General features: G+C 45.6%; 1 protein-coding gene across 1 annotated transcript in view; it reads left to right on the top strand.

Moving 5' to 3' along the window:
* LOC146811399 (dynein regulatory complex subunit 11-like) overlaps nt 1-14,136 on the top strand; it is a 293,100-nt gene that overhangs the window by 76,779 nt on the left and 202,185 nt on the right. Inside the window, exon 7 of the mRNA XM_085618510.1 lies at nt 2,301-2,385. Coding sequence (XP_085474636.1) covers nt 2,301-2,385 — 85 coding nt within the window. The remainder of the gene's footprint in view (nt 1-2,300; nt 2,386-14,136) is intronic.

Below are 14,136 nucleotides of genomic sequence, written 5' to 3'. Positions count from 1 at the left end.
GCACGGGTGAGCTCACGTACCTCCTCCCTGAGCTGAGCATTGCCATCAGCAACCGCAGTGGTCTGGTCCCTGACCGCCGTGCCCATGTCCCTGACCGCGGAGCCCATGTAGGTGACTGCTGCAGTCATGGCGCGCATCTCCCTCGCTAGGCGCACGATGTTGCAGCTGATGCTAGCCACATGTCTTCCCTGCAGGTTCTGTGTGCGCAGCATCCTCTCCTCAATTGCAGAGGTTGTTGGGACATCCTGGTCAGCTGAGGAGACGGAACTGCGACGGGCCCTGTGACGCCGTGCGTGTCTTGAGCCTCCATGTGGTGCAGCAGGTGGTGTGGATGTGCGCTGCGTGGGTGCCAATTGAGGGGGGGGGGGGTTGCCATCTCCTGCAAGGGCGCAACTTGGTGCCTGTGCCTCTGCGGTATTGTGGCTGCACTGGCTGCAGGCTGGCTTGCTGGTGCCGTTGCTTGTGGCGCAGGTGGTGGTGCCTTGGCTTGTGGCGCAGGTGCCTTGGCTTGTGGCACTGGTGCTGGTGCCGATGATTGTGGCGCTGGTGGAGGTGGTGCTGGTGGGGTGGCAGGTGTTGGCGGTGCGTGCGCATCCTGCACAGTCTCCTGGTCTGACTCCACGGGTGTCTCAGAGATGATCAGCTGGTCGCTGTCGTCAGAGTCCCCAGGTGATGCATCTGTGTGTGAAACAGTGCATGATTAGTGGGATGATTACACCTACATAGTGTTGTACCCATCAATGTCCCTCTGTGGTCCAACAAATGAACAGTCTACAGCCATGTACAACATATGTGTTGTGTGAGGATTTACGCCTGTGCCTGCACTCTGGGCTGACTAGACTACAACTCCCAAGATGCAGTAGTGTCATGTGTGGAACTGTCTGTGCCAGAGCTGCAGACACAGTGAGATTGGGCTGGGGGCATGGGTATGGATTTACGCTATGCTGGGTGTGGCACAGGCATGCATCTTACCTTGGGCACTTGTGGCTGCGCCGGACGTGTCCATCTGGATCACCCCCACGACGGCTTCCCGCTCTATCGTCCCTTCCACAAGGTCCTCCAGGGCTGTGTTGGATGGTGCAGTGCTTGTTCCGCCTCCAGTCCTTCTTGCCTCCCGGAGCCTCTCAGCAATCCTCTCTTTTGCGCGCTTCCGGAGGTCATACCACCGTTTTTTGAGATCGTCGATGCTGCGGCTAGTGACGCCAACCGCATTGATCCTCTCACGGATGCGCTGCCAGATGCGCCGCTTCTCAGTCTCAGGCACCTTGAGGGACAGCTTGCCGAAGAGGCGGTCGTGTTTGCTGGCCACTCCCTCGATGAGGTACTCCAGCTCCCTGTCTGAAAACTTCTTCTTGCGCTTGCGTGCAGATTCAGCGCTGGATGGCACTTCCTGCGACATGATGGATGTGTGCTGTGACTGGCAGAATCTGTGTGGCCTCACTCTGCACAGCCTGTCCTTCTTTCCAGCTCCTGTCTGCTCCTCTGTCGAGGCTATGTGGGTGGGGCAGCAGTATTTCCTGGTTGGTGATGTCATCAGCCTGTTCCCGGTGCGACGCGGCAATTTGCGATTTCGCTATTACCGATTCGGTAATTGCTAATTCGGTATTACCGAACTCGCTATTAGCCAAATCGGTATTACCGAACTCGCTATTTGCTAGTGGGGCCGTTTGCGTGCCCCGCTATTAAGGAATCGGTAAATTTAGCGATTTTTAAGGAATCGCTAAATTTTACCGAATCTGTTGATGCATGCCAATTGCCGATTCCTTAATGGCGATTCCTTATTTTTCGCTATTAAGGAATCGGTATTAGTTTGGTTGATGCATATGCCCCTTTGTTGTAAAAATATCAAAAGGCTTTGTCACTTTGTAGCTCAGTATGGATGGCACTATGTTAATTCTATGCTTGAAAAGGCTGCTAGAAAAACTGAAATTTGAGGTGAGCAGTTTTAGAGTGTTACACTGCTCTCTACATAAAACCTGGAAATTACACAAAGTCACTGCAGGGAATGGCTATGCTTTTTACTGCATGTTGCTGTATGGAGTCCCTGCACACATCACTGGATGGTGAAGATACACCTCCTCCCATCAAGGTATGAGGTACATACACTTCTGCAAACATCACTGTGTAAGTGGGGAGTCATATTTTATGTGATCGTTCTACATTCCATTTTTGTATGAAGGTGAGGCCTCAGTTGCTTTTATGATGGTGACACTATCTTGTGTGAATTCTGTGATCTGTGCGCCGTAATGTCAAAGATATTCAGTGTTTCACGTTGCTGCCATGATATTTTTTATTCTTAGTGACAATACTGGAAAATTCCCAGAGTACCCCAAAGATGAGGATGGAGGATCCAGCATAATCTTTGCAGAAAAATCCCCAGAGGAGGTATGGATGCGAGTCAACCTATTTAATTTCAGGCGGGCCTTGTATATAACACAATATGGTCATCTTGATAATTAGTATGCTCGGCTGGACACTTGTTACCCTTGACATGGAAGTCAGTAAGCTTGATCATAGCGCATCTGACTTGCTTCGACCTCCCAAAATACCACTCCCATACAATGGCTCAAACACAATGAAGCAAGAGACACATCACACAACACCACCTAGAAAGGGGTTTCACTTTATAAAATGAAACACATCAAAGACTCTCTTTTCAGAATAAGGCTTGGAGTTTTATTTATGCAATGCTCTCTAACAGAAAGGTTTTCCCAGATGTCAATTGAACAACATTCAAATGTGTGTGTGTGTGTTTGTGTGTGTGTGTGTGCGTGCGTGTGTGTGTGTGTGTGTGTGTGTGTGTGTGTGTGTGTGTGTGTGTGTATATATATATATATATATATATATATATATATATATATATAAAATCAAAACAACGAAAGAGTGTGCCTTTCTGGATGCATGTAGAATCCAACTAGGTTCTGCTATGTGTGATGATTAATCAGGCATTCGTCAGGACCAGAATAAAGTGAACCTCGGTGGTATGGGCGCGCTAAGGCCCACCCTAACCAGAGATTCCTCTGGTCCGGTCAGTAGACGAACGACACAGGTACCGAGCGGGTGCCTGGCAGGGAAGGCGGTGTGCTATTTTGCCACCACCCCCCTCCCGAGACCCATGGTGTGATAAGTGATTACACCCTATTGTAAACTCTGTTCCTCTCAACACGAGGATTACATGACAAATAACGTTTTCAGACTTTTTTTCACACTTATAACCTCTGGTTAGGGTGGGCTGCAGGTTAAACACCTTTATTTGCTTGAAACCGGCAATGCAGACTTTGGAAGCCTTTAATGTCCTAATATCCGACGCGTTTCGGAGCTGACAAATGCTCCTTCTTCACAGGATGGCGGCTCTGCTGTGTACTGAAAGGCTTCTAACAGCACCATTATTGCATGCACCTGTTAAATAGTCCCAGTGGACTTCTCTTGTGAGCTTCGTTTTTAAGCATGCTGGTGCTTGTAGTTTTGTGCATCTGTTGTGGTCATTCCCATATCGTGGCAAAGTTAAGTTGGATATATATAATCACACTTGGAAAATGCAACTGTTAAATGCATGAATACTAGTATGAATAAACAAGCAGCAAATAATACTGGACGACCTGCAAGAAATCAGAACGATATATACACTAAATACATCAGATGATTACTTTGAATGTGCACTCTGACTCACTCACACTTCACAAAGTCAATACTCAAAAACAAAACAAATCACCTCACTGGTTGCAAACACTGCATCTTAGCCCACTCCAGACTGGGGGACCCACAGCCGAGGTTAAGAGCCTCAGCAAACCGGGTTCTGCTGTACTGAAGTATTGTATTCTATTGTAATTGCATTTATATAGCGCTTACTACCCCTGACGATGCATCAAAGTGCTTTTTCGGAGAGTAGCATGGTACTCCGGAACCCATGAAGGATTAGTGTTGAGTTAGTATACTGAAATAAGAAAGTAATTTAAGTGGTGGATAGGTTAGTCAGTTATTTGGATTCAGAAGGATAGCGGAGGGATAGAAGAGGGAAAAAGGTTTGCATTTATATAGCGCTTGTTACCCCTGATGGGGTGTTAAAGCGCTTTTTTCGTCGAGTAGCATGCTACTCCGGAACCCATAAAGGATTAGTGGTGAATTAGTATAGTGAAATATAATAATAATTATTATTATTATTACATTTCTAAGGTGCACAGCTACCCTGCGCCATCGGACCCACGCAAGAAGAAAGAGCTACCCTATTGGTTAAATAACCATGTTTTTAGGTGTTTGCTGAATTTGTAATAAATAGTTTCATGTCAGAGTTGTAAGGGGAGTGAATTCCACAGTGAAGGAGCTAAGCAAGCAAAAGACCGACCACCCATATGTTTTTGTTTGATCCTGGGGCCTTGAAACTTTGCCTGAGTAGAGGATCGAAGAAGACACTTGGGGAGGTAAGGGTGTACCAAGGCACTGAGATACTGTAGCGCTGCGCCTGATTTAATCTTATGCATATAGCATAGGGCTTTAAATTTAGTGCGATTCTCCATCCTAAACCAATGAAGGTCGCGGAGAGAACCTGAGATGGAGGTCTTTCTAGGTAACTGGCAAAGTAGTCTGGCCGCAGAATTCTGGACTACTTGCAGCTTTCGATCCTTGTTTGCTCCTAACTACAGGACGTTGCCATAGTCCAGTCTGGACACAGTCAAGGCCTGGATAACTGTTCTTTGCGTAGAATTTGGCAACATCCAAAGTATTTTTTTGAGCCATCTTAGGATGGTGAAACAGGTTGAGGCGACCTTAACCGCTTGCTGGCTCATAGATAGTTGGTCATCTATGATTATGCCAAGACTACGGACTGATTGTGACGGTTGGGAGAGATCACCCATTTGAGGCGGCCAATGTTGGGGACCCCCGAGATCTTTGTTTCTTCCGAGGATAGAACTTTAGTTTTCCCCCTGTTTAATTAATTTCAACCTGTTGGTATGCATCCAGCTAGCTATCTTTTGCAGCCCTACCTGGAGAGAGGACACATTAGAGGCCTCCTTGGTGGACAGGTAGAAGATTAGCTGGGTGTCATCCGCATATGAAAATATGGTTAGCCCAGCCTCTTCAGCTATTGTGGCCAGGGGGCTAAAATAGATATTGAAGAGTAATGGGCTTAGGATAGATCCCTGTGGCACTTCATACGGGGAAGCATGGGCCTTAGAACTTGCGGACGGAGAAAAAAGTCCTGCCAGACAGAAAGCTCGACAGCCACTTGAGTGATGATCCGACAATACCCAGAGAATGAAAGTATGAAGTATGAAAGTAGTTTGAATAGTGGATATTAGTCAGTTATTTGGATTGAGAAGGAAAGCGGAGGGAATTGAAGAGGGAAAAAAGGTTTGCATTTATGTAGCGCTTGTTACCCCTAATGGGGTGTTGAAGCACTTTCTTGGCTAGTAGTATGCTACTCCGGAACCCTTAAGGGTTAGTGGTGAATTAGTATAGTGAAATATGAAAGTAATTTGAGTGGTGGATATTAATCAGTTGTTTGGATTGAGGAGGTTAGCGAGAGATAGAAGAGGGAAAAGGTTTGCATTTGTATAGTGCTTGTTACCCCTGATGGGGTGTTTAAGCTCTTTTTCGGCGAGTAGCATACTACTCCGGAACCCATAAAGGATTATTGGTGAATTAGTATTGTGAAATATGAAATCTGAGAAGTGGACATGTTAGTCTGTTATTTCGATTGAAAAGGATAGTGGAGGGATAGAAGAGAGAAGGCTTTAGACTTTTGTTTTGTGGAGGTCATAGCAGTAGTGGGAGGGTTGGGATGAGTAAAAAGGGATGAGGAGGGGAAGAGTCAGAGGGAAGAGTTTAGAAAGGCTTGTTGTGGGGGATCAGTATAGTAAAAAAGGTGTCAGGTGGTGGAAGGAGGGGAAGAGTCTAGAAAGGGCTATTTTGGGGATCATAGTAGCGGTATGGAGTTTGGGATGAATGAGAGAGTGGAGGTAGTGGATATATTGATAGAGGTATAGGGTGAGAAATAGGCTAGTGCATTGGAAATATTGGTAGAAAGAGATTTGTGATGAGTCAGATAGTTGAGGTAGAAGATATATTGATAGAGGTATAGGGTGAAAATAGGGTAGCGCATTGGATATGCTGAATTAGAAGAAAGTAATAAATATATAGATCCATAAGTACATGGAAAGTTTATAGATGCATACAGGAAGTAAGTATATGTAGATTAAAGATATTGATAGAGGTATAGAGTGAAAAATAGGGTAGTGCAAATAATAATGTTTTTGAGGAAGGAAAGTGATAAATATGTCGATCCAAGTACATGGAAGGTATATAGATGCATAAAGGAAGTAAGTAGAAGTAGATTAAAGATGCATTCGATAAACTCTGATTTTGAAGTGTTGTTCTTTGAAATGTATTTTTTTTTAATGATAATTATTCTACATTTTAATACAAAGCAATACATATATACAGGTACATATCTATAGCACAAATAAATGCTTATATACAGAGGGATATGCTGTATATTTCTGTTTGCATATGGTGCTTATGTGGGAAATAGTCAATTCTTGAGTAGTTTTCTGAAGGTAAGGTTGTTGTCTGTGGATCTTATGTTGGGGGATAAAGAGTTTCATATATTTGCTGCATGAACAGAGACGGATGTGCCACCCATGTTTTTTTTCTTGTCTCTTGGGATTATGAGGCAAGGTGCCACTCTAGAACGGAGGTTCCTATGATGAATGTGTTTGGTGATTTTATTCCTGATGAAGAGTGGTCCCATTCCATGTATTGCTTTGTGGGTGATACAAAGCAGCTTGAACATGGATCTTCTGGCAACCGGTAACCAATGCAGGGCTTCCAAGGCAGGATAGATGTGGTGTCGCGGTTTGATATGCAAGAATAGTCTGGCAGCCGAGTTCTGAATCTGTTGTAATCTTTTCATAGTAGTTAAAGGTGATCCGTGGTAGAGGCTATTGGCGTAATCGAGTTTGGACATAACAAGAGAGATGGTAGCTCGGACCTTGTGTGTGAATCCCAAATGGGGGAAGATTTGTCGCAGAGTTTTTATAGTAACAAAGCTTGATCTTGCTAGTTTGTCCACTTGGGCATTCATCGAAAGCTTGGAGTCCATGGTAAATTCCAAGGTTCCTTACTGCCTTCGATACTTTAGGTGGTGATCCCAGTTAATCAGGCCAGGCGACAAGCGGGTCATAATGTTTCCAATCGCCACACGTGAGTATTTCCGTTTTGGAAGCATTCAATTTGAGATGGCTCCAAGTCATCCATTGATCCACGGCTCTGAGACAACTGAAAATTGGTGACTTTCCAATGTCTTTAGGGCATTCCAGTTGAAGGAGTATGTGCGTGTCATTTGCATAGTTATAGCATGTGAGTTGAAATTGATTCATCAGTACCGGTAATAACTTCATGTAGATGTTGAAAAGCATGGGCGAGATGATAGAGTCCTGAGGGACCCCAGCTATTCTGGAGTACGGCTTGGACGAGAAAGGTGGGGTATGGATGATATTAGTTCTGTTTTGAAGGTAGGACGTGATCCAGTCTAAAGCAGTACCCTCTATGCCGGCTTCATAGAATCTTTGTATTAGAGTGTCATGGTCAACCATGTCAAAGGCAGCCAAGAGGTCCAAAAGGAGCAGTGCACCAACCCCGTTGCGGTCAACTGTGTTCTTAAGGTCATCACAGATGCCAAGGAGGGCAGATCCTGTGCCTCTTCCCGGACTAAATCCTGTTTGGAAGTCTGAAAGTATGGCATTCTCTTCAATGAATTGTGACATCTGGGCGAACGCTGCTCTTTCTATCAGTTTGCCCAGGAAAAGTCCATTAGTAATGGGTCTGTTGTTGTCAGGGTTCAGCGGGTCCAAGTTTGTTTTCTTCAGTAAAGGGCGTATGTATGACTTTTTGAGTTCTTCTGGAAATATTCTGGTAGTTAAGGATTCGTTAATGATTTTTCTTACTGGAGTGGCAGCAGAGGTTGTTAGAAGAATACTCTTGAAGGTTTGTGGTGGACATGGGTCAGAAGGGCTGCCGGCAGGCCTGCTTGCTTTGACTAGGTCCATAAATTCATTGTGTGAAATGTTTTGGAAGGAACGGAGAGGCTGAGTTAGAGTATTCTTGGATTGTTGTTTTGTAAAAGGGTTAGTGCTTGTGCCTTGTCTCACATTTTTATTGATTTTAAAAACATAGGAACAATTCACCCAATATACGGAAATCACTGTTTTGAATACATTTGCACGTTCATTGCAACCCCGTCTCACTGTCCCCATAAAAGTACAAAGACAGAAGTTAGGACCAGGTTAAGCTGGACCCTCCAAATTCCCCAACCACTTTCCCCACACTCTGCGGTATTTCCTAATGCACCTCTTGGCTTTATAAAGGGCTCTTTCTTGGGTCGCGCACCAGTCCACCCCACTTCGCCACCGTTCCAGGGTGGGTGGGTCAGGGCTTATCCAGGTTGCCGCAATGTCCCACTTGGCCACCATCACAGCTGTATTAAAAAACAACTTGTCATTCCTGGACCCATCCAACCCATCAGTGATCCCCAGCAAGGAGTGACGTAGATCGTGAGGAACCTCCCATCCCAATACCTCCGTCAGTACCACTTCAATGGCTCCCCAGAACTGGCCCAAGCGAGGACACGACCAGACCATGTGTAGGAAGTCAGCTGGGGCGTAGTTACATCTCGCACATGCCGCATCTGGACGCAAGCCCGCTCTGTGCAAGCGCAGGGGAGTGAGGTACGCAGCGTGTAAGTAGTAGAGCTGAACCAGCTTGAGCCTGGCGGAGACGGTGATTACTCTGGGGGCCATAAGGGCGTCGCCCCAGTCCGCCTCGTCGAGGGGGCCCACCCATTCCACCCATTGGTCCCTCAACTTGTCTAGGGATGTGGGAGAGTTGTTGACTAGGGTACGATAAATGTGGGACACCCCCCCCCTTACCCAAGTCTCCCATCGTGGTTTGGGCCTCTATGGGGCTATACTCGGGCAGCCTCGTATTATCCGCAATATGCATTTGGAGAGCATGTCTCAATTGGAGATATTTATAAAACTGAGACGAATGGAGGGAGTAGCGATGTCGGAGCTCCTGGAAGGACAGCATATGGCCCCTTACCCAGACGTCCCCCAACTGGGCGATACCAATAAGGTCCCAGGTTCGGAACCCCTGCAGCCCGCTCACCTCCCGGAGCCACGCCCCGTGCCAGAGGAGGGTACATTGGGTTAGCTTTCCCGTCCATCCAATATGACGGAGCGCTGCCCGCCAGGCCAAGAACACGGAGCGCGTTACGCTTGGCAGTCGAGTCGGAATGGGCCCTCTATACATCATGACCTGGATGTCCACAAACCCCAATTCGCTGAGTTCCAGCCTATATGCTGGATCTGACCAGCCCCCATTGAACCAGTCGTGGATGACCAGTAGACGCACCGCCAGAAAATACAAATACAGGTGCGTCATCCCCATTCCTCCATCGTAAGAAGAAATCTGATAGATCGACAGGGCCATGCGGGCTCGTCCTCCGCTCCAGAGAAACTTGGTGATTAGACTGTCTAGTTCCCTGAACCATGCCCTGGAGAAACAAAAGGGGATGTTCTGTAGGACGTAAAGGAACCTGGGGAGGATCATCATTTTAAACAGGGCCACCCTCCCCAGGGGGTTCAGAGGCAACACCTTCCATTTGAGAAGGTCCGCCTTGGCCTTCTTGACCAGCGGGCCACATTGAGGGACCAGCCCAGCTCAGGAAGAAGTGCGACCCAGATCCCCAGATACTTAAAAGACTGCCTCCGTAGTGGTATGGCAGACTGCCAATCGAAGCATTCTCTAGAGAGATGCAGGGGGGCCAGTACTGATATTCCGGGGTTGAGCCACAGCACGAGGCCTGCTCGAATGCATGCAGAATCCGAAGGCAGTGTGGCCTGGAAGAGGCTGGGTCAGACAGTAAAACAAGGACGTCGTCCGCGTACAATGCGATCTTGTCCGCAGCCGCTTGGGGCCACTCCCATCCGTGCAGACGCTCCTCCGCCCGCACCAGGGATGCCAAGGGCTCCATCGCCAGGGCAAATAGTAATGGGGAGAGGGGACATCCCTGCCTGGTGCCCCTGGCGATGGGGAAGGCCTCTGACAACACCCCGTTGACCAGTACACGTGCTCTCGGGTAAGCGCAGAGGACCCGAACCAGAGAAGAGAAGTAGGGCCCAAACCCCATCTCAATCAGCACATCCTGCAGGTACGTCCAATCCACCGAGTCGAAGGCTTTCTCGAAGTCGATGGACAGGAGCGCCAAGTATGGGGTAAGTCGATGCCGATGCGCCAGGGCCGTCTGCAGCCGTCGAAGGCAGTGACGGGTCCCACGCCGAGGCATGAACCCGCATTGATCCGGATGGACCAAGAGGGCCAGATAGGGTTTCAGCCGTTGGGCCACGATAGTAGCATAGAGTTTAATTTCAGTATTAAGGAGGGAAATGGGGCGATACTCTGCGCAGAGTCGGGATGGAGGTTGGGATTTCGGAAGAACTACAATGGTAGCAATATCCGTTTCCGGCGGAAAGGCACCTCTTTCCACAGCCTCGTCAAACAGGTTGGCTAGGTGGGGTGCTAGGATGCCCCGATAGGCCGCATAATATTCCTGCGGGAGGCCGTCCGGACCTGGGGTTTTACCCAGAGAGACCAGGGTGATCGCCTCCTCAATTTCTTTCAGGGAGATGGAACGCTGCAGGTCCAGCCGAGCCGCTGGGTCCAACACAGGGAGTTTTTGTCTCTGTTTTAAGTAGAATTCCAACGTGTCTGCTTTGTCCGTGTAATGATTTGCCAGTTTGTCAGTGAAATCTTGTGTAACGGGATGAGTTCCCTTCTAGGCAATTTGGTTTACAAAATTAATTGAGTATTTTATAGAATTCTTTATTTGCACATTTAGCATTTTGAATTCTGTCTGAATAATACCTTTTCTTTGCTTTTTTGATAACTGACTTGTATAATCTGATAATTTTCTGTAGGTGAAGTTTGTCTTGTTTGTTTTCTGTTTTGAGCCAGGCACGTTGCCGCTTTCTAATTTGTAGTTTAAGTCTTTTATCTCTGAAGTTGATGCGCCCATCCCCATTCGGATTCAAAAATCCCGGTTTCTTAGTTTCAAAACTCACTAGAAGGTTCGAGAGACCTTCCCTCTGCACCAAGGAAACTTACTGGAATTGGCTACCTTCCATGCAAGCATTCCAAAGGCAAATGGAGTTTCCACATTCCCTCTGCATTCTCACATTTTCCATCCTTTATCTTGATGAGGCTTCTCCGATGGTGCATTCAACAATCTCTTCTTCAAAAACAAACCAACTTTGAACATGAATAACCCAAACAATTTGAGCACTCTGTGTGCTCAAAAAGCTCAAGCAAGACAGAGTCAGAATTCAGGATGACATTAGGCCTTGTCAAAGCCAACAGTAGTAAGTGAATTTACAGTGAATGACAAGCTAGGCGAACCAATTTAAAATTGTGTAAACCTTCTTTTTTATGTGGAAGGTTATTGAGGAAATAGATGCCAAGCTGGATCTCTGCCTCATTATTTTAGATTCTTATTTTTTTGGCCTTACACATTGAGGGACACTGTGACAGCAGCTTTCATTAAGATCACAATTCGTAGTCAAGCATTACCCCCTTGGCATATAAAGAAAGGCCCTGTGTCCCTCACTTGTTCCCTGAGAAAGGTTTCGTGAACTAATGGATTACCACTGTGATGATATTTAGGAATAAAGTCCATCTAATCTTACTACTCCTCCAAGATAAATCAGTTTCTTTAGAGTCTATGAGTTTGTGCTTCAAGTCTTGTCAAATAGACACATGGGATTGCCTCAGGACATTTCTATGTATCAGACATAAATACCCTCGAGAGAAGGGCCATACCAGTGCATGTTTCCAGAGCCTCCTTTGATTGAAATAGTGAATGAGAGGCAGTATGGTGCCAAATATACATAGTGTTCCTTGTGTGCCTTCTTCGAGGACTAGACCAGTGACTGGTTCTTCTGCAGGCAGGGTCTTTTTATACCTACAACACTCCCCTGTAGACATCATTTTATTGAGGAGAATCTACCTAAATCGCATGACACAATTATGTCCAGCGGGTTTCAGAGTTTGATGGATTGGTGTTCCTAGCCCTTAATGGTGACACCAATATGCAATAAACATGAAACTCAAGATGTAGGAATTAAAGTAAAATGCATATTGATATCTTAAGATCACACCAGTTCACGTTGAGCTAACTAAAGATTAACTCATATGTTTAGGGTCAGCACACATAGATGAAGTAGTTATGTAGGACTCAAACACTTTAACATGGCTTTTGAAGAGACACTATTACATCAAGTTACTTCCTTCAATGATCCTACAATGTACTCTGTCCATTCCGAAAATTTGTGCCACATGTAAAGGTTATGGCTTGTCAGGAAGACCAGGTTGGGGTCTGGTTTTCTATAGATGGTAGATAAAGCAACCGTCTTAGTGTAGTTTATCTTACTAAACGTTTAAATATATCTAAATTAAGGTTGTAGGGGATATATTTTCTATAGACACATTAATTATAACATACAGCTGTCAGCACCGAGATACTATCCACTATAAGTGAGGTATGTTTGAACAACAAAATCAATGTCAACATATTGAGATTAATAGTGAGATACCACCAAACATATGAAGATGGATTTGAATGGAAAAGTCCATTCACTTGTTCCCAGATCATCTGTAACCCTTCTGGCATAAAGCATGTTCGTAAGGAAGCAAATAAAGCAATCGGCGACCAAAACAATCAAAGCTGTGGATTCACTTGTAAACTACTTTTCAGCTCAGGTGTCCATGTTGGATTAAGTAGTATTGGCTAAAACACCCACCAGCTCTGCTCGCTCATAATCTGTGGTCGGTTTCCCCTTGTGCATCACCTTAAATCTTTAAGGGTCCACAAATGAGAAAGAGAGACTCATATTCTTCAATGTTTTCCTTAGGGCTAATAGGGTGATAGTGCCTTTCATATAATCCTAAGGATTTGATCATTCACACACAACGTTCTGCTTCTTTCTCATATGCACGAGAATTTGCTCCACATTTTGGGATCACAGAGGTTTAAATATCATGATTCTGGGAGAGTTTGCTGATTTCAGTTTGTGTCACGGGATTATATGCACTCTCCCAATTTCAAAGTGTTTAGAGATGATGCGACTAGCATGCGGGGATCCAACCCTTGAGAAATTCTGCACAAGATATTGCTTCATTCTCTGTTTCTTCAGGAAAGCTGAAAATCCTTAGGTTTCCTTTCTATTGTGTGTGATACTCAAGATACAGACAGTATTTAAGGGACCAAGTGCCTTTTGTGTACAGAGTGATTTAGTTATTGCAAACCCTAAACTAAATGGTTTGCACGTGCTAAATCACTTTTTCTGATGTACTAACCCCATTTTGTAATTCGGAAAACTTTTTCAGAATCACAAAATGAGTTAAGAAGCTCCTACCAAATTGTAGTTTTAGAGGGTAGTTTTAAAGGCGTTCCTTCCAAATTGTGAGTCAGTGAGTATGCATCAGGGGTTTGCGACTGTTCGTCCTGTCGCTAACTATTGATCTGTTACCGACTCCCAAGCTGGGGTGGTAACTGATTCTCAAAAGGTAGGGGTCTCTTTGGAACCCTTTCCCTTCGGGAATCAGTGAAGCGGCTTCAGGGACAATAGGCAGTGGTCCAGGGAATCACTACTTGCTCTCACTAAAGCTTTCAAAAACTGATATTTTGTTTCGTTTTTTAAGCAGCCAGAGTTTCTTTAAGGATTTCGGGCTACTTAAGAAAAAAGGATTTCCTTTTTGGAAAGTAATTACAAGGATGGTGGTCTGCTGTCTTTTGTGGACCAAAAAGTTGATGCACAATTTGCAAGCACTCTTTCCAAATGTTGTCTTTGTATATCAGGTCCTAGATTCTGAATTTCTCTCCTAGAATGTCAGTAAATACATTCCGCGCCAAACTCTGTGCCCACCACCCACATCACTTCTGGGCACCCAGTCCTTCCTTGTGTGTTGCTAGCGAAAGAGTCAAAGCACCTGCACGTGTAACTTTAATGATGCAGTGAGCTATATTTGATTCTCCTAAACAGTAAATATTTTGCTGACTTCTCTTTGTGCAGCTCCCTCCCTGAC

The sequence above is a fragment of the Triturus cristatus genome, chromosome 7, assembly GCF_964204655.1.
Source record: "Triturus cristatus chromosome 7, aTriCri1.1, whole genome shotgun sequence".
NCBI classification, from domain to species: Eukaryota; Metazoa; Chordata; class Amphibia; order Caudata; family Salamandridae; genus Triturus; species Triturus cristatus.
Note: the sequence above shows the minus strand (reverse complement) of the source record. Positions and strands in the feature narration are given on the sequence as shown.